The 20904-nt window shown below is 50.8% G+C and overlaps 1 protein-coding gene across 3 annotated transcripts; it reads right to left on the reverse strand.

Moving 5' to 3' along the window:
• Positions 1–576: 576 nt before the first annotated feature.
• Positions 577–18876, reverse strand: SLC2A5 (solute carrier family 2 member 5). 3 transcript variants are annotated; one of them, XM_069479298.1, is made up of 12 exons: positions 18775–18876; positions 13215–13313; positions 12554–12624; positions 8537–8661; positions 5053–5205; positions 3319–3444; positions 3054–3241; positions 2840–2950; positions 2137–2238; positions 1741–1816; positions 1315–1442; positions 577–1218 (listed from the first exon to the last, which is right to left on the reverse strand). In XM_069479298.1, exons 1-12 carry the CDS (start codon positions 18805–18807, stop codon positions 1015–1017), a joined length of 1416 nt encoding a protein of 471 aa, XP_069335399.1. In that variant the 5' UTR covers positions 18808–18876; the 3' UTR covers positions 577–1014. The 3 variants fall into 3 exon arrangements, with proteins under 3 accessions (XP_069335399.1, XP_069335398.1, XP_069335400.1); XM_069479297.1 differs by having other exon boundaries at positions 12464–12624; XM_069479299.1 differs by lacking the exon at positions 18775–18876 and having other exon boundaries at positions 12464–12586; positions 13215–13303.
• Positions 18877–20904: the final 2028 nt, after the last annotated feature.

The raw sequence follows: 20904 nt of genomic DNA on the forward strand, positions 1-20904 counted from the left end.
TTTCTCTATATTTTTGTACACATCCTCTTCTCTCTCTCACACACATGCACACTCCTTTATTTACATCTAAGAAAAGCCTCCAGCTCTGTCATATTTGTGGTGGGGGAGGGGCACCCACTCCTCCCTTCCCACTCCCCGAGTCTCACCTTCAGGACTCTCAGTACTCACTACACACCTGAGGACATGCAGCCCCTTCCCCAATCTTAAACTCAGAAACTCGCAGCTTTGCTACCACCTCATCTCTCACTCTACCCTTCTGGCAGTGGATATGTCTGAGAGTCCGCCAGGCCAGGCCCCTTCCAAGCCCTGGGGTTCAGGGATGAACAAAACAGGCCAAGCCCCTGCCCCCAGGGAGCTGGCACCCAGTGCAGTCAGACGCCTGCAGGAGCAGGGGACCCACTCTTGCCTTCCACCTGCTCCCGGAAAGAAGCACACCTGAGTGAAAAGTGATCAGATTTCCTTTATTGGCTGTACAGAAGCAATTCCATTTCCCACTAACAACATAATTTAGAATAATTCTGACTCAGTTAATATCTCTACAGGGACCTCTCCCCAGATTTCTAGACATCATTATTTTTGACCTCCCACTTTCCAAAACAGGTGTTTCTGGAGAAGGATGTGATAAGAGGATGAATTTGGCTCTAAACAAATGCCTGTGGCCCCAGGAGGCCCATGGGGGCCACAGAGAAGAGTTACTCTGGCAAAATTGAATCCTATTTTTGTTATAAAAGCTGTGTTATCGGGACCCACACGATGGCTAACCCAGCCAGGTGGCACAAGAGCTGTTGGCCTGACTCCAGGTGGGCGACAGGACAGCGTGGAGCCAGAGGGCCCAGCTTCCAGAACACCACGGACGCCCCGGGCAGTCCCAGCGGGGCGCGGCCCAGGCTGAGGCCTGTGGTCCACGCCAGGCTCGGCTTATTTCCGGACATTCGCAGACAACTAGAAGTCAGAAGAAAAGGCCGAAGAGGGAAGGCCACGCAGGCCCGCTACACGGGCTGCTTCTCCCCCGAGTTACTGCTCCGAGCTGACGGGCGGAAGGTTCTTCAGTTCCTCCTTTTCAGGGTGGACGTCTGACACCTTGTTCATCTTGACGAAAATCTGGTTGATCTCTATGAAGGACTTGCCCTTGGTCTCGGGGACGATCAGGAAGATGTAGATGGTGGTAAGGAGGCAGATCACCGCGAAGATGATGAAGCTGTACGAGCCCAGCCCCTCCTGCGGGAAGAGAAGTGCGGCGGGGGACCAGGCTTGCTGACCAGTCCTCGCTCCACCGAGCTGGGGTTGTGAACCTGGGGCCTGGGTCCCACTCACCTGGATGAACGGGAAGACCAAGCCCACCACGAAGTTGGAGAGCCAGTGGACGCTGCCACCCACCATGAAGGCGGACGGCCGGGAGGACTGCAGGAAGATCTCGGTGATGAGCAGCGCGGGGATCGGGCCTGGGGAGAGCGGCGTGGGCGGCCATCAGCGTGTGCGACAGCGGCACCACAGACGACACTCCCTCACGGCCCTGGACGTGGCCAGTGACCCCCTTCGAGGCCCACTCTGCCAGGGCACTGGCTACCATGTTCCCTCTTCTGTTTCCCCTAATTGTGCTGCACCCAGCCCCCTGCACCAGGAGGGGAGAGAAGCCAGTTCCGGGCTGCGCTGGGGCTTCCTGCGGCCTCTGGGACTCTCGCAGGAGCTCAGCGCGCAGCTGCGGGCACTGACGGCGCGGGGAGGGGCTCTGGTACGTACTGGGCCCGAGGGCGTGTCCTATGACGTAGACGATGACGCAGACGATGCTGATGTAAGGCATCCAGGATATCGTGTCCTGGGGGAGGAAACAGTCGGTGTACACCTGTTTACACCTGGCCTGGCGAGGGCGAGCTGGGACGGGACCTCAGGAATCTCGGCCCTCAGGGGCACCTGACCTGCCCTGCTCGGGGAGGACAGCGCCTGGTCCCTCCTGAGCAGTGCCACCTCCAGCAGCCACGGGGAAATCTGCGGGGAAGTGGGCCCTGGGCCACTGGCGGGTGGACACTGGGTTCCCAGACGTCTGACTGGTGGTATTTGCTACAACAAATCCATTCTGATTCCTCTTCCTTTAACAGGGTGGGAGCAGCTCCCGGGCCTGCGGGCAGCCCACCTTACCTGCAGCGACAGCGCCACCGTCAGCACACAGCAGGCCAGGAAGCACACGGAGAAGCCCAGGAGCAGCAGCAGCCTCCTGCCCAGCAGCTCCACCACGAACACCTGCGGAGACACCTGCTCAGGGGAAGCCCCTCACCTGGTCCTTCTGACAGGGCCGCTGAGAAGAGAGCCGGGTGGGCCACACGCACCTGCCAGAGTGTGCCCCTGGTGGCCAGCGGGGCATCTGGCTGTGCCTCTGGGCCCAGCTGCCCACACCTGAATGAGACCCCACCCCTAGGGTCTCCTAACGCCTCCAGCACCAAATCTTAGGGTCCCCACAACACCCAGAAGCCACACACTGGATGCACTTAAGAGTCCAGCCTGCCAGGGGCCTGGCTCCATCGGGGGTGGCTGAGCCTCACTCCAGGTCCTGCCTGGGCTCTGCGCCCATTGCCAGGACCCCCGACACTCCTGTCACACTGTGGTCCCCATCTCGGGTAGCTCAGGCCCTGCACAGCTGGGCAGCCCCAAATGTGAGCCACTGGAGCAGAGTCACCTTGCTGGGAGGGAACATCTGAAGTGGGGGCCACGGGCGGCCCCAAAGGAGAGCTTGGAGGCAGGGCCTTCCATCCGGCTCCTTCCTTGTTCCGACCCTCGCCCCCACCATCGAGATGTCCCTCCATCCTTGGTCGCTGATGGGCCCTCAGCTCCCCGGGACACTCACAGCGCAGAAGGTCATCACCACGTTGACAGCCCCGGTGCCGGCCGTCACATATTGGACCTGATTCTCATCCACGCCGGCGCTCACGTAGATCTGGTCTGCGTAGTAGTAGATCTGGAAGGACAAGGCAGGGGCTGGGGAGGGGGCGCCTCGGGAAGGCGCTGCCATCTGCGCCCGGACACCGCCTCTGCCCCAGGGCCCACGGCTGCCCCCGTACCGCATTCACCCCGGACAGCTGCTGGCCGGCCATGAGGGCGATGATGGACAGCAGCTGCCAGCGCAGGGACCGCATCTGGAACAGCTTCAGCACCGAGATGAAGCCGGCAGCCTTCTCTGCCTCGTCCTCCTGCCGGATCTCCTCCAACTCCCAGTCCACGGTGTCCCAGCCTCGCAGCCTCTTCAGAGCTAAGGGTGGCAATGCAGGGTGTCAGATCAGAACCTCTGGGCACAGCCCCGAGCCTGCCCACCCGGGCCGATGTTACCATTTTTGGCACCCTCTTCGTCTTTCTTCTGGATCAGCAGGTACCTGGGGCTCTCGGGGAAGAAGGGCAGCAGGAGCACCTGCAGCGCCGCGGGCACGCCGGTCAGCCCCAGGAGGATGGGCCAGCCTAGGAGGAAAGCAGCCGCTGGCACGAGAGGCCTCCCACCCAGCCAGCCATGTGTGTGCCCCTTCTGCCCCTCTGTGCCCTGCCAGCCACTCTCTGCCCCGTGACCCCGTGTCCCGACACAGCCTCCGTCAGGGCAGAGACTTGTCTTTCTCACCCTGGACCCCAGCACCTAGAACAGCGCCTGACGCATAACGGGACAGTCAGGAACACAGCACGACTGAGTGGTGAATGACCACCCACCAGGTGGACAACGTGGAGAAGTCTGACACTAGCAACATGGGCAAAGGGGAAGTCTCCACACGTCACTGTGCAGACAGGTGGTGTCCTTTAGAGCTATGAACCACAACCCCCAGGAGCAGACCAGTACTGCTCTGTGGCCTGTTAGGAACCAGGCCTCACAGCAGGAGGTGAGCAGCAAGAGACGCTTCATCTGCATTTACAGCCGCTCCCCATCGCTGGCATCACGGCATAAGCTCCGCCTCCTGTCAGACCAGCAGCAGCATTAGATTCTCACAGGAGCGTGAACCTGCTGTAAACTGCATACGCAGGGATCTAGGTTGCGGCTCCTTATGGGAATCCAATGCCTAATGGTCTGAGTGGAGCTGAGGTGGTGATGCTAGCGCTGGGGAGCGGCTGCAAATACAGATCATCATTAGCAGAGAGGTCTGACTGCACAATAAATGTGATGTGCTTGAATCATCCCAAAACCATCCCCCCGCCCTGCACCCCTGTCCATGGCAAAACTGTCTTCCATGAAACTGGTCCCTGGTGCCAAAAAGGTTGGGGACCACTGCGTTAGAGGACAGTCTGGCAGGGGCTGAGGAGCTGGGCACACTCCCTGCTATGCCCAGAGATGCTTGTGCTTGGGCCACCAGGACACCTGAAGTGGAATGGTCACAGCAGCACTGATTATAGAAATGAACACCAGAGACACCGCAGACGAGCACAGCAGTCCACGTGGAGTGGTACCAAGGTCGTGGGGTGCTCCTGAAAGGGCATTCGATACTGCGGCAAAAGTGAAGCCAGCCACGCCACGGACGCATCTCACGCACATCATGTGGCACGTGCTAATCTACAGCGAGATTCCATTACACAGAGTTCAGCAATGGGTAAAATTAACCCCATCACTGCCAAAGGTGAAACTGGAGGCAAAAGCAAAGAAATGACTCACAACACAGAGCTGCATATGTGCAGGGCTCTGAGTCCCGCTGGGGACGCTCCCTATGACCACCCGGAATCTAGCTTATTCACTTCTGGTCCCTGTGTCTAACGAGGGTGTGGCACCTCAGTGCAGATGCCCTGAATGTGTGCAGGAGTGATGGAAAACCACGGACCCAGGCCTGAGCTGCTGGGCTTGTATCCTAATGAGACCTCAGATACGTTCCCCAGCCCCTCTGTGACCCAGGGCCTGCATCTGTGAAGTGGGTGCCACACTGGCCAAGCTGTCCCTGCCTCGTGCCAGACAGCAGCCAGCACTGTGGGCTCAGGGCAGTGTGGGGCCCCCAAGGACAGCCAGCCTATCAGAGAGAAGAGACCAGCCCGCAGGAACGTCCCGCCCCGTGGCAGTGGCTTTGGAGCAAGAGGAGGGCCCGAGGATCCTGCACCCACCTTCTTCACTTGCGAGGAGATTCCGGAGACCAAAGATCTGGGCCACGAGGATGCCGATGGTGATGAAGAGCTGCGGCACCACCCCGAGAGCCCCCCGCAGGTTTTTAGGGGCCAGCTCTCCCAGGTACATGGGGACAACATTGGAAGACAAACCTGGGAGGGTTGAAAGAAAAACACCATCAGGACAAATTAGTCTGGCAGGAACAAGGTGTGTCTTCAAATGTATTTATGCTTCCTTAGCAATCACGTTATTTGGGCCAGAACTCTCTCAAGACTGCAAATGCCTCTTTTAATTCTTAGCCCTTCATGCCTCCAGGGAAGAGAAAACGGACCAAAGAAGCCCATGAACAGGGGTCCTTGGGGCCACACCAGTGCCACCTGGGGCACAGGCCAGCCAGACCTCAGGTCCTCCCTCCCGCCTGGCCTGCGTCTCAGAGAGGAGAAGCCCAACTGTGGTCCACACGCCCTCTCCTTTCTTGCTCCCTGGGGAAATCTGTTAATAAAAGGCCAAGGAGCCTGTCCACAGCCGTACCTCGTAGGAATAGTACAGGGTATGACAAGCTAATGCAGAGATGCCTTTGTACTCATTGAAGGACAAGCTATGTTTATCAATAAACATTAAAAATTTCAACATATATTGTGGCATATCTGCATTTCTGGGATTTTTGTAATGCCTGGACTACTTCTGAACAACTTGTAGATTTTCCCATCACGCTGGAATCTGACCCCCTTAAGAATAGGTGGAATTTAATTTTACAGACTCCGGAAGTATTTGCACATATATTATCCCATTCAGTTCTCCAAAAAGCACACAGAGAACCTGGGGGTCTCTGAGCAAGCACAGAGGGGTTGTTACCAGGTACACGGCGGTACACCTAGTCTCGAGCCAAGCTGAGGTTCAGAAAGACGTGGGGGCCCGAGAGGGAGACTGCAGGGGACAGAGTGCAGGCGGGGGGGGGGGGGGGGGTGTTTGACAACACTGAGACAGGAGGTACCAAAGGCCGGGTTTTCTGGCTTGGCAATTCTGCCCAAGGACGTCTCTGCTTAGTATTAAAAGAGACAGCACAGTTCCTTAATACCAATTTTTTCTCTATTTTCAGAGCAAAGAGGGGCAGTGTCTAAAGCAGCCCTTAGTATGTCAAGGGGGTGGCTCGTCCCCGAAGGGCTGCAGGGGAAGGGCAATGCCTTCTGGAAGCTGAAACCCTGGGGGTGCCAGCTTAGTCCTGGGCACGTAACGTTGCTTCTTTGTGGCATGTGCGCCTTACCTTGATCAAGGACATAAAGAGGCAAACCTTGCGAGGTTTGTGAAGAGGTGGGATTGCCTTTATGTTGGTGGAAAGCAATCTCTCCTTCGACTTTAAGATGACTACCGAGCCCTCCAGCCAACTGGTTCTGACACTAGAGTCACAGCACGGTGGCTTTTCAAGTTTAAATTCCTTCGAGCCAGTGAATACCCTCAGTTTTCTGGCCAAGAAGTTGACTAATAACAGACCAGTGAACTGTGAACCCTGGATGTCCCCGAGTCCAAGTCATCTTTGCGCCCCCGTCGGAGCAGCTGCTTGCTTCAGCGGGAGGGTGGCCTGTGTGGCCCACGTTAGCATGGGCGGTTTTAACAGGAGCGTCTACATCGTGGGGCTTGGTGATCCGCTCTAGTGACTTTCAGGACTGACCGCCCAGTGGACTTTGCACCCAACGGCTCGTGTTCTCAAAGCACAATCTGAGAACCTGGGGGCTCCTGAGGAGTTTTAAGGTGTCTGTGAGATCAAAGCTATTTCCAAATATACCTGAGATGTTTTTTGCCCTTTTCATTTGTGTTCTCTTACAAGCATACGGTGGAGTTTTCCAGAAGCCACCTGCCAGGTGATGTCACAACTGACTGGACACAGAAGCTGGTCTGCGGATCCAGCTGCCTTCCATCAAGTTAGACATTAAAGAGATTTGCAAAAATGTAATGGGCTTATTTTGTAAAATGAATTACTACGTCTCTCGGTTGCCACTTCTAATGTGGTACCTGTTGATTGATGTAACCCACATGCGCGGCTCTTTGGAGCCCGCATCATTTTCAGTGTGCGAAATTCTGAGAACTGGAAGCCACGCTTGCCTAAGAGCGAAGGTTAGGGTTTCTAACTGTGATTTGTTGTCTCTTGGAGCCTGAGATTCCTCTGTGGCAACCAATTCTGAATTGTTGGTGGTCAACAGAAAAGTGCCTGGACCTGCTCACTGCTGACAACTTTTAGGAATCATCCATTTTTCAAAAACCTGAGCCCCCTGCAGGGAAAATCAGAAGGCAGAGCCCCTCTCTGGGAAAGCCCAGCACTACGTGCAGTTTGGGGCCCACCGGCTCTCCTTGCAATGACTTGGTCTCCATTCAGGAAACACTTTCTCTTCTTGTTCTCACTTCTCCATTACTGCCAAACTCCAGCTGAGGGGTTTGCTGACATCTGTTTGTCCCCCCATCCCTGCATTTGGAAGGAGCACATGAGGGTTCCATGGCAACACTGGGAAACCTTGGCTGGAGGGAGGCAGGTGAGGTCAATTTCAGGTGCTCACTCCCAGGTGCCAATTTCAGCAGGTGCTCACTCCCAGGTGCCCAGCCTGCACTTGTGGGCCCTGAAGGTTTGCACCCTAGATGCCTCTGTGTCTGGCCCTGGGAAACACTGGCTACTGACACCAACTCTGGGGAAAGCCATGAGCGTGGCTTTAACCTCCTGGCTCTTCAGTTTAAATTGATCATGGCAGAGTTTTCTAAAACCACCGCAGTGCAGCCTGGGCGGTAGGTTTGGAAGCCAGCTCCACAGAGCATTAGGTGAGACCTCAGGCAAGTGGTTACCCTCCTCAGCAGGCGGGCATTTAAGGAATGGGTGTTCTCTTGAAAGCCCTTTGCAAACTTTAAATTGTCCTACAACATTTGAGAAGTTGCTGTTGTTAACACCTTTGTGGTAGAGGGATTCATGTATTAGATTGTTTCTCAAGCTTTTTGGACCATGACCCACAGTAAAAAATACAGAAATGCATTTTACATTGCAACCTAGTTGTCCCATACATATACAGATAATAACTGAAATAAAAGTTTCAAAAGACAATACATATGACACAGTCTATTATTCTATTTTTAAAAAGAAAAAAAAAAAAACGCTGTTCGCTAACAGATGCTGCCACCCACTAACTGGTCTTGACCTGCCGTCTGAAGTCTTTGCACTTTAGAAAATACTGAGATAAAGGATTGGGTTGGAAGGACCCTTCCCAGTTTAAGATTCTGTATTTCAGTCTTTCAAAGAACAGCTTTCTTTGCAGAAAACCTCACAGTAAAGATCCTGCTGGCTGCCATGCCGGTAACGTAGGGGCTCAAACACCCTTTTCCCAGCAGAGGTATAGGAGCAGCTGGAATCTAGACGCTCCAGAGACCCAGACTGGCTCAGGCCCCTGGCAGCCGCTCCTCCTGGGTGATCCTAACAGAATGGCAGTACAGCGGGGCACTGTTTACCTGCACATATTCCCACCAGAAGTCTGGAAATAATTATAAGCTCAAATGACTTTGCGATTTTGCTGCATCCCATTAAGATCGCAGGCACGATGGAAAATATGTTGTTGAACAGCAAGGTCCCTTTTCTGCAGAGGACAAAATATCAGTTAGTGCGGCTTAAGGATTCACTCATTCATCCAACAGAGGTTCGCGGAGTGTCTACTCTGTGCAGGCCCCACCAGTCACAGTGGTGGGCTTCAGTGCTGTGTGTTTAGCGCCCTGGGACCTGAGACTGATACAGGTCAAATGATGTGGGAATATTTCTTGCGTGGGAGCAAGTTAAAACGACCACAGTCTAGAGGGCAATTGCGATGAGGATGGAGGGGAAGGGATCGACATTCAAATATAGTAAAAGGTTTTTTTACTTCGTCTCAGCCAAAAGGCTGAGAAGCGATTGTCACTAAAAGGTTTTTTAAATCATAAGCTAATTCATAATTTTAATGTAATCTTGAAACCCAAACCCAAAATTGTCCTGGGTAAGGACATTAGAAGAAAAAAAAAAAAAAAGCATGGGCCAATCTCCCTTATGGCAACAGAGATACAAAAATCCTAAATGAAATATTAGCGGATTGAATTCAACAGTATATACAAAAATCTTTCAATGTATTTCACCATATTAAAGTTCATACTGGGGAAAAATGCATGATTAGCTCAACGGAAGTAGCAAAAGAAGTCAATAAAATTTAATACTACTATGATTTTTTTAAAAAACGGCCTTAACAAACTACAAATAGAGGAACTTCTTTAAGCTGATAAAGGGAATCTATTAAAAACCTATGACAAACATCACACTTAAAACTTAAAAAGCACTCCCATTTAAGTCAGAAACAAGCCCAGAGGTGGATTTGGGCCCTGGAGATCCCATCACAGTTCAGGCAACTTCTCTGGAGGGACCCCCAAATGTTGCCCTACCATGCAAAACTCATGAAAAACCCCCATATGAAACAGCACTGCTTCTGAGAATAGAATTGGAGACTAGAATATGTTTAAAATGATTAGTGTCATAAAACAAGGAATCAAAGTGACTATATTGGAGAACTGACACTATCTGATTTCAAGACTTACTATAAAGCTACAATAATCAAGACAGTCTGGTGAATGAACAGACAGTGGGACAGAACAGACAGCCCAACAATGGAGCCACAGAGATGTAGCTAACTGGTCTTTGACAAAGGAGCAAAGGAAATACAATGGAGAAAAGATAAACTTTTCAACAAATGGGGCTGGAAAAACTGGACATCCACATGCAGAAAAATGAATCTAGACACAAACATTATACCCTTCACAGATATTAACTCAAAATGGATCACAGACCTAAACACAAAATGCAAAACTAGAAAAATCCTAAAAGAAAGCATAGGAAAAAAATCTAGATGGCCGTGGGTTTGGGGATGACTCTTTTAGGTACAACACCAAAGGCACAATTCATGAAAGAAACAATTGCTACTTAAGATGAAAAAAATATAGAATATTTGAAAATATAAAAATAAGGCTGCATTAGGTGGGTCACGCCTGTAGTCCCAGCTACTCTGGAGACTAAGGCGGGAGGATCGATTAAGCCCAGGAGTTTTGGACTCTGAGAATTCTTATACAAAAAAAAAAAAAAAAAAGCCCAAGAGTTTAAGGCTGCAGTGAGCTATGACGATGCCACTGCACTCCAGCCTGAGTGACAGAGAGAGGGAAGTTGGGCAACAGTCTTAATAACTGACAAAATATAATCCGGGACAAAAATGTAAAACACAAAGGTGCTATATGCATTATAAAGAGGTAAAAGAAACAGTAACAAAGATATATCATCATAAACATAGAGGGTTCCAACATAGCCTCAAAATGTATATAGTACCAAATGAATGGATTAAAAGTCAATTTTATTACTAAAAAAAGGAAAGAATTGATAAGCTGGTCTTCATTAAAATCAAATCTGCTCTGTGAAAGACACTGTTAAGAGAAAGAAAAGACAAGCCACAGACTGGGAGAAAATATTTGCAAGAGACATATTTTATCTAAAATATACAAAGCTGGACATAGTGGCTCATGCCTATAATCCAGGCACTTTGGAAGGCTGGGGTGGGAGGACAGTTTGAGGCCAGGAGTTCAAGATCAGCCTTGGCAACATAGTGAGACCTTCTCTCTACAAAAAATTAAAAAAAAAAATTTAGCTGTGTGTGGTGGTGCGTGTTCCTGTAGTCCCAGCTACTCAGGAGGCTGAGGTGGGAGGATTGCTTGAGCCCAGGAGTTGGAGGTCACAGGGAGCTACAACTGCACCACTGTGCTCCAGCCTGGACAACAGAGTGAGAACCTGTCTATAAAAAAAATAATAAAATATAGAAAAAAACTCTTAGAACTCAGTAAGAAAAAAACCCGATTGACATTTCACCAAGGTCTACATATGGGAAGTAGGCATAGGAAAAGATGCACCCCAAGATATGTCATCAGCGAAATGCAAATTAAAATAAGGGGAGGCCACCTATCAGAATAGCTGAAACCCAGAACACTGACAATACCAAATGCTGGAGCAACAGGAACTCTCATGCACTGCTGATGGAAATGCAAAATGACACAGCCACTTTGGAAACCAATGTGGCCCCTCCCTGGCTGGCTGCACCCAGGCACGGACACACAGGAAGTCCCCCCAAAGTGGGAAGAAAGCTCCAGCTTGTTCACGAACAGCAAAGCTCAGCATGGTGAGGACTTCAGTTTTCCTCAAATCAATTTATAAATTCAGAGCAATTCCAATCAGAATCCCTTTTTCAGGGATTTTGAGAAACTGATTTAAAAATTCATTCAATAAAAATTTAAACGGAAGAGTAAAGGAACAGGAATAACTAACATATTTGAAGGCAATGGACTTTCCACTTGGAAAAAATTAAATTAGCTCTCTCTCTCATCATTCAGTATATACAAAATAAAATTCCAAATCTGGGAAAAACAAAATTGTAAAATAACTTTAGAAGTATAGAAGCTTATCCTTAAGACTCCAGGTAAGGAAAGCTGTCTTAAAACACAAAAAGCAAAAACCATAAATTTGACCACTTGAAATACTAAAATTTTTGCATAAAAAGATATTATATGTACGATTAAAAAAACAAAGCAATATATTGTGAAGATATTTGCCCCAAAATAACAGAAGTACAGTATAGAGTTTACTTGCACATGCTTAGAAGCAAATTTCACTTCTAAGCATGTGCAAGTAACGTCTACAATTCTGCTTATGAACAAGTTGCTCTGTAATGTCCACGCAATTTACACTAGGGAGTGTCATGCCTTAAGAAAATTTTTGGAATAAAATACAGAATTTCTAGTATTTCTAAACTTTAGGCTAAACTTTGCATATTACCTGGTCCCAAGGTTAAAGAGAGCAGGAAAGAAGATCATTGTGTTAGTTTATGTCGAGAGTTCAAGAACACTCTATTGACAAATAGGACTATAAAAGTAAAAAAGAAAAAAAAAAAAAGAACACTCTAGATCATGATCTACGCTGTGACCAACACCTTGGCTAAGCCTTTCAGTGTCTGAGAATTAATTTGTAAAGACAGAAAAGTCAAGGAAAGAACTCACTTCTGGTTTTGGTAAGGAAAATATCTTCAAGGAGAAACAGCAGTGAGCGCTGAAGTGAGTCCTGGGTCTTGGTAAGGCACGTGTGGCTCTTTCCGAGTCTGCCTGGGAGCCGGGGGGTCCGCGGCCACCCCTGGATCTAACCCCTGAGACTTTCCCTCGGTCCCCAAACACTTTGTCAATGTCTGGTCTTCTTTTTATGATCCCATTAGATGATAAATGTGACCACAGTTGTTGGTTATTACGCTAGCATCACGATGCAGATTTCAATTTTAGGTCTACATTTAAATCTCTGATGAGTTTCAGGAAGTTAAAAATTTCACTTTCCCTCACCTGCCAAGTTTATTCACCAGGGGGCCAACCAGGAGGGATCCGACGAAGCCTCCAAAGGGAAACATGGACACAGTTACAGACCACAGCAACGTCAAGGAGTAGCTTTCCATGTATCCGCCGGTTCTGTCATAGTAGGTGTCATTGTAAAACTGTTTCATGTACTAGGGAACAAAGCAAAACAGGACGCCAAGATAATTTGATCTCGCTTTGCAGAAAGAGCAATGCAAGCTGTCAGGCCACCCAATGGGATGACCTGGGCACATAAAGATCAGCGTTGCTAAGTAGGGGAATAGGGGTCAGGATGAAGCTTCGAGAGCAGCAGGTTGGCCACAGCACTCACGGGGAGGGCTGGGAGGCCTCAGATTGGCAAACCGCCCAGCGCGTTTCTCAACCAGAGAGGAATGACTCCAATCTTCCCGTTGGCTGGGTGGTCCCTGCTCCCTCCAGACTCTTACAGCAACTTCAAGGCCACAGAAGGTCAGAGCCCTCTCCTTGAGTCTAGCCCACCAAGTGTCCAGCCGGACGTGTCCTGGGTGCTCTCCCCCAGGAGCTGAAGTCTGGGGACCTGGTTTTTCCCAAGGGCCCTGTGCCTGCAATGAGTGTGTCTCCCTCTCCCTTCACCCGAACATCCACCGTGTGCACTCACTGTGTACACAGCCCTATGCTGGCCGGCCACACCTGGCCACGGGCTGTTCCAAACCTCCCTCCCTGTTTATTCAGGAGCTGAATCTCACTCACCATAGTAACCTACCTCTGCTGGGGAGTTGACAGCAGACACGTTGTACCCATACTGGAAGGACGACCCAAAGGCAGCTATCAGGGTTGCCAGGGCAAGCACAAGTGTCAGCCTCTGCAGAGAGATTATGGCTTTGGTCAGGAAGCAGCCCCAGGGGTCCAGGGACCTCTAGCTTTACTTCAAAGTCTTGTAGGAAGCTGCAATCGAATCTGAAGATCTGTAGTCTTTCAGGGACTCCCTACCCACCTTGGGTTCCTCAACCATGGCAGGTTTGACATTTGGGATCTGACAATTCCTTGTTGTGGGCGGCCATCCTGCACCTTGCAGGATGTTTGCAGCACCCCTGGCCGCTACTCACTGGCTGCCACTAGCATCCCTCTCCCCTCTCCCCACTTGTGACAACCCAGATGTCTCTGGATTTTGCTAATGTCCCCTGGTGGGGAATTGCCCTCAGTTGAGAAACACAGGGTCAGAAAAAAATGGAAACCTACCGCTCCAGTACTCCATATAATGCTTTAAGTGCTTCCGTGACATCCTGCTACATGGCTGTATTCGCTAACTATGGCAAACGGGCTCAGGCACGGTCTCAACGGTACACTCCCCAACAAGTCAAAGAGAAAAAAAATCTTAAACATTTTAATTATTTAGAGCTACTGACAAATCTCCTTTAGCCCCTGCACCTTTGCTATAAGAGGTAGAAGACACACTGAAAAAATATTTGAATATAGATCTCTGGGGACTCTTAAACAATCTGTGACATTAGTAATATCCTCCTTGGACAAGAGGGAATTCGTCAGTAGTGAAAAGAGGGAGAAAAATAGGCCCAGAAAGGGCTTTGCCCTTAGAATCTGCACATCTCATTTGGGATTTGCCCACTGCCGCTTTCTAGCTTAATTTCTACGCTCTTCAGTTCCCTCATCTCCAAAGTGGACCGTCACACTTGGTCACAGCGTTACTGAAGGACTGAGTATGAACTGTGAACACGTCCAGCCGAAGGGTTGGATCTGCTGCAGGGGAAGAGCTTGGGGAGCTGCTCGCCTAGTCTTCCATCGAAGCCCCTTCGTTCACCACTCTGACCGAGACCTCCTTTCACACGGGACAAGTGCTCACGCTCAACCCTTCCAGGCCCCTCCAGTGCCAAGCTGGGGTCTTCACGTCTTCCTCTGGGCACTGTCCCACCGCAGCTAAGAGGGTCTCTTGAGAGAGGCAAGTGAGGAGGCAGGACAGGAGAGAAACAGTGGTCCTTCCTGCCCTGTGGCGCTCGGGAGGATGGAGGTGACCTCTGCAGAGTGGCCCCTGCACGGAGCCCCAGGTGAGAGCAGCCCCCCGACACGACGGTAGCTATGTAGCGGCGATGGATGGATTTGTTCAACCAGCTGGACTGTGACTATCATTTCACAATGCATACGCATATCAAAACATCATGTTGTACACACTTTGTGTATATATACAATTTTTATATGTCAATGATATCTCAAAAAAGCTGCTAAAAAAAGAGCAAAAACACAAGTGAAGCTTAACCCTTCTCCTTTGACTGTGACATTCTTCTCCTTCCATCAAATGAATTAGCAAATGGTTAATTCATTAACAATTCATTAATCAACTTATTAATGAACGAGCAGGTGGCTGATTCAGCAGGACGTTTCTGGTGAGGAAGATGATGGGCTCAGAGGCAGCCTGCGGAGGGGCAGCGTACTCCGGCTTCGGTCTCTCGGGGCCGCAGGGGAGCAGGTGACGGTGCACAGTGGGGAAGGCAGGTTCCACACCCCCCATGATGTAGGACATGGTAGACTTGGCTCCCCTCCCACTGATTTGCTCTGGGTATTCATCCGTTCACTCATCCATTCAACATATTGAGCACCCAGTGTGAGCCATGCATTGTTCTAAGTGCTAGGGATACAGAGGTGAACAAAACAGACAAAAACCCTCCCCTAAAGCTGTTTTATGGCTTGATTTTGTTAGAAAGAAAGAACAAACAAAAGTAAGAAAGAGAGAGAAAGATAGAAAATGTTGATTAAAAAGTTCTCCTCTAATTCTCTTCCCAGTAAGACGAAAATGGAACAGGTTTTGTTCATACAGCCAAGTGCAACTCCTCACCACTCTCTCAGTATTCTCGTTTGTTTTTTTAACTTCCCAGGATGGGGAAAAGGAGAATTTGGTACTGGCCCGGGTCAGCGCATGAGGGAGAGAATGGGGCTGAGGATGCGCAGGTCTCTGGCCAGTTTGCTAAAATGAGACGCCCTCGCGCTTCCCCAGACGTGAGCGGCCGGGGCTGCTCTCAGGCTAAGGAGAGTGGTCCTGACCCTGAGCTGTGCTTTGGGGAGAAACCAGGAACCTCACCCCTCCTGCCCTCAGTAAACCGGCTTCCTACTCATAATGCAGAGAATGTTTTGAGACTCTAGTAAATCAACCACCTTGAGAAAGAAAAGAAACCTTTTATCGGAGGAACGCAAGCCCCTTTAAATGATCAGGCCCGGAGAAGCGCTGAAATGTGAGAGCAGTCACGTCCCACGCCCCCCTCGAGCTCAGAAACCCACCTGCTCTGTGGGCTCTGGACTGAGTGTCCCCACCAAGCAGCCATACGTTCACCTTCCAGAGCCACACTGGACCCCGTAACTCACACCCTGCAGTTCAACAACACAGAGCCAATCACGGATCAGCATTATTCCCACGAACCAGTGCGAATTCCTGGCGGACTACTTTGGTCATTGCCTCCTGTCCTGATTTGTCCTTTTTTCTTAAAAAACTTGAGCCTCTCCTTCCCAGTGTTTCCCAAGCTTCAATCCTCAACTTCCGCCCAGATAAACTCTGCACTGATTTGGCCTCCGCTCCTTTCTTTAGCTTGGCGACCCTCAGTGCTGAGCTTCCGGCAGGTGTAACGCAAGGAACCGGGACAGGAAGCCCCACCCGGCCATGCCCCTTGGGAACCTGCCTCTCAGTTTCTGCCCTCAGAGAGACATTTTGTTCCAGACTTTTCCTCATCAGGGATCTCGGGTCAGAATGCCAGTATCCCTGGAAAGATGAGCTCTTACGAATTGTAACACTTTAAGTCACTTTATCACACGACTGAACTCAAAGTTTCACAAGCAGGCAGTGAGGGCAGAGAGGAGAGATAAACATCACAACATTTTAGAACTAGAGGTGTCTTAGAGGCCAGCGGTCCCCAGCAGGCCCTTGTCTTGTTGCCGGGGTGGTTTAGAGCACAGCTCTGGAGCCCAGGGCTGTGTGGCCTTGTGCAACTTACTGGACTTCTCTGTGCTTCAGTTTCTTCGCTTTTTAAAAGGGGGATAATGATATGCCCTTCCTCATAGGACCGATGTGAGGAATGAATGAATTCATACATGCAGAACGCCCAGAGCCACACTAGTAAATGCTTCACACGGGCTAATAAATCAATCGATTAATATGAATGCATATCAACGAGGACCCAGAAAGTAGCGAGGGGAAGTTACTTGCTCCAGGACACTAAGCTGTTGGTGATGGAGACACTCCACAAAAGCATGTATTTTCATTTTCCAAAGCACTTTGGCATCTTTTTAGGGGGCAGGGGTTGGGGGGGGGGAGGCTTTATTCAACAATCCTTACGTGGTTGTAGAATGCTTTGTTGTCTTTATTTTTTCCCAACCCACTTTTTTTTCTTTCGGGCCAAAAGTCTCTTTTCCTGTTAGAGAGTCCCTGATGCGCATCTGACAGATACTGGTTTTTTCTCTCTACATATGAGAAAAGCAAAGGCCAGTGAGGCCACAGTCACGCAGCCACCGAGGGACAGAGGGACGGGGGCTGGGCCCTCCCCACTGCCTGGCACCCTCCTCACCAGACCGCGCAGCCTGTGCAGCCTCTGCACGCCCCTCCTTTCTCCTCGGCTCCTAAATCCCATCAGCTTCACTTAATGATTCCCCAGATTCCCACAAGCCACCGGACAGTTTTGTTTTGAAGTCTCCGGAGAAGTCCTCGTGTGCCCTGGCTGTCTTCCCAAGGGGCAGGCTGCCTTCGGGAAGGGGAAGCTCATCTCCGGTTTCACCCGGCCTGGCCCGGGAGAAGACGCCCCTCCCCGAGAGCTGAGGGGCAGGCGGCTGGGATCAGCCGCATCCTTGCAGATGGCCATTTGAATCATTTCCTTTCACAACGGATCGCTCGTTTTCAGGGCTCGCCACATGTGGGCATTTCCTTTCCTTTCTGCAGCTGCACCGGGGGGCACGGTGGTCAGTGCCTTTCTCTCTGGCACAGGCCAGACCAGGACCTCCAAACACCCAAGTCTCATCATCTCAGTTTCTTTTCTATGAAGTAGATGTGATAACACTTAATCTAACACTTTCTCAGTTGTGAGACTCAAACAAGATAATCCAAGTGAAGGTGCTCAGTAAGCCCTAAGGCAGTGGATTCCGCCCTCTAGGGGACATTTGGCTGTCACACCTGAGGAAGGTGCTACTGGCATCTAGTGGGTAGAGGCCAGGGATGCTGCTGAACATCTACAATGCGCAGGACAGCCCCCCAGCCGAGAATTATCCAGCGCCAAATGTCAACAGTGTCGAGGTGGAGAAATCCGGCTCTAAAGGGTGATGGTGAAGTAAGATTCACAGGAGAATTCACCATGTGCCAGGCACTCCGCATGCATTATTCCATTTAATTGTGCCAGCACTCAGTGAGGTGATATGCTATTATTCCCACTCTGCAGATGAGAAAACTGAGGCACAAAAGAGTTAAAGAAGTTGTCCAAGTTCCGTAGCTAGAACAGGACGGAGCAGAAATGAATCCTAGGGGTTTCTACCTCCCAGACCCACTCTTAACCTGTGCCCTACGGAGCATGTTTCCAATCTGCCTGTGGCCTGGGTCTCACGTCCGTGACTGAATAAGGACTATTTTGCACAAATGTGTACTCTCTCTCCCCCCACTTCAAATATGAGCCAATGCTATCAGGATGAATAAAGTGTTAATAAATCTTTTAAAGCGTTCATAGATCCATGTTACTTTTCTGTCATTATGCATTTTCCTCAATCTAGAGCATCTAAAAAGTAAACTGCAATTATATGGTGGGAAAGTCACAAAAATCTTTGGTCTCTAAAACAGGGTAGCCTCATCATCTAAAAGGTAGGGAACCTCTGTGACAGATTCAAACTGAATTAAAACCTAGCGAGCCCTTTTCTGAGTTTATCTTGTTTTCATGCAGCTCAGCTATGTTACTTGCTGAAAAGTTTAATGCTCTGAAGCCAAAACCAAAAACAAAACAAAACAAAACAAATCTCTCCAAATGTGTAAGGATTTTGGAACCAAACACATTTGGTTGAAGTTGGGACAAATTAACAATTTGAGTCTCTTCAGTTCGGTTACAGATACTAATTTTAAAGGATGTTCCAGTAGAATGATTCCCAAAGAGCACTTGTCTCTAAACCTCTCCTCTCCTCTCTGTACAAGCCCAGCTGCTGGAAGGACTCTGAGGGGCAGGTCCCCCAAAACGATCCCCCCAGCACAGAGCTCCCTCTGCAACACCAAGAGCCCCCAGGGACTCTCCAGGGAGGCTGCACAGGCCCTGGCAGTTGGGGCTGCTCTTGGCTCCGTCACTGGGCAACACACTCACCCCTTCCTTCTTCAACTGATCCTGCTGCTCCATCTTTGCTCTGGAAGAGCAGAGTGCTGCTTGCCTCCTTCTAGCCAAAGTAACAAACGCACTGGATGGAGAGAGAAGACATTCTGGGTGCACTTTGGCCACGCAGAATAACAGCCAATCGCATTTTTATAGCCAGTCCAAGTCGGAATAACCCTTTCAGGAACCTTGTCTTCCTTTCACTTCTGCTTTTAAATTAAAAGTCTGGGATTTGGCTAAGCAAGTGGGTGCCCCCTGGAGACTGCAGGCACGGCCCCGTCCTGATTGGAACAGTCTGCGGCATTTCCTCATTGCTGAAGTCTCCACCCGACAGGCTCGTGGTGAGTGAGTGGAAGGGTTATTTCTGACAGCAACACGTGGAAAGCAACAGCTGTCACTGACCCCACCACACTAGGTAACACCAGGGCAACAGACGGGGTCATCAGAGACTTCACAGAAGCTGTCCCTGCCAGGAGGGCTGCAGTCCGATCTCTCTAGTGGGGACTCAGCCTTTGCCCAAATAACTGTGTAACTGGGAGCGTTTCTTACTTTCCTTTTTAAGGAACTCAGAGTGGCTAGAGATGCTATTTTCTGTGTCTATTCATCACTGCTGGGAAGTCAGTAACTACTACCTCAAGCTCCTTGGAGAAAGTGAGTCACAGCTGCTGGTCCGGGTCCCGCCGGCTCAGGGCCAAGCCACCGCCAGCCGCCTGATCTCGGCACATGTTCAGCTGCCCCGGGGCACACGAGGTCAAGTGGCCAAAATCCAGAGCAACATCGCACAAGTTCCACACGTTTTCATCTTTATAGAACACACTCCCTGTTTTATTTGCCGTGGCACCAGTCCAGTTAATTTAGTGATTCAGTCGTCTCATTCATCTTTAAACAGTTCCTGGGAGCTCACGACGTGTCGGGCACTGTTCTTGGCAATGGCAGCAAACTCCAGAATCATGACCAGGGCTCCTCAGTGTGGGAGACAGTGAGGATGGCAGTGCACCAGCCTGTGTGTGTGTGTGTGTGTGTGTGTGTGTGTGCCGGGGGTCGCGGTCGTCCGTATTCACAACGGAGGACCGAGCATTTCCTTTCCCCAGCTTCACTTACTGACATGTTTCTTGTGTCACTGCCCTAACACAATGATTTGCCAATAAGGTGTCGCAAGACCAGAGGTTTCCAATTATTTCAAAGACTTTGAAAAAGTCTCCAAAGAAAATGCACTTTAATGGGGGGAGGCGTGGCGGGGGGGTAGGTCAACTATTGGGGGTGAAAGGAAGGGTACAGGTTGTGCAATCAATCAAAAAGTAATGTCTACAGTTTGCAGTCAGTCTTGCCAAGTGCAGAGAAATCAAGAGACCCACTTCTTGGCCCAGATCCCCTGCTTCTCCCTGCCTTTGGATGATGAAAACTGAGAGGTCCGTAGCGGACCCCCGTCCCAGCCCCTGCCTCAACTTCCCGGATGCGGGTCGCCGGGAGATTGGTCTGGTTCACAGGCCTGGAGACGGGGATCCTCGCGCAGGTGGGGATTGCAGTACCTGGTTCCTGCCGGTCACGGGCGTCACGAGCACAGCCATGGCGTCACCAACTCTCACCCGGCAGTTTTCGGGGCCTCAGCCCTGGAGGCCGCCGAGCGCGGCGAGGAGGCGGCCCTGGCGCCGGGCCCTCGGCCTAGCGGGCCTGCTGCTCCGGGGGACCTGGGGGTCCCAGCGGGCCTGGGACAGCTCCCACCTGGGGCCTCTGTGTCCTCCGACCAGGCTTCTCCTCTCAGGCCGCCCTTGGGTTCCACACGGACCTGGGGGCTCGTTGGACGGTGGGGAGACGCCCAGTGTTGGGGGCAGGCACCGTCCCTGCCGGGGTCCTTCCTGGCTTGGATCCCTGAGCCTCCGGGTTCCTCCCCGCAAGCCGACCCGAGATGTGTGGCCTAGGCTTGCCTACTGCAGATGACCTTTGTTTTTGGTTTTCCGGGCTTCCATGTTTATGTGCCACCCACCAGAGCTGACCACCGGTGTCAACAGCAATGGCAGATTCTGGCGCTGAGCCTCACCGCAGCCCTGCCCTGTCCTGCCCTGTTTCTGCAGCGTCTGGACTAGGAAGGGAACCTGCCCATTGAAGCCTATTTTCCCTGTGGGG

The sequence above is a fragment of the Eulemur rufifrons genome, chromosome 8, assembly GCF_041146395.1.
Source record: "Eulemur rufifrons isolate Redbay chromosome 8, OSU_ERuf_1, whole genome shotgun sequence".
In the NCBI taxonomy this organism is placed as follows: Eukaryota; Metazoa; Chordata; class Mammalia; order Primates; family Lemuridae; genus Eulemur; species Eulemur rufifrons.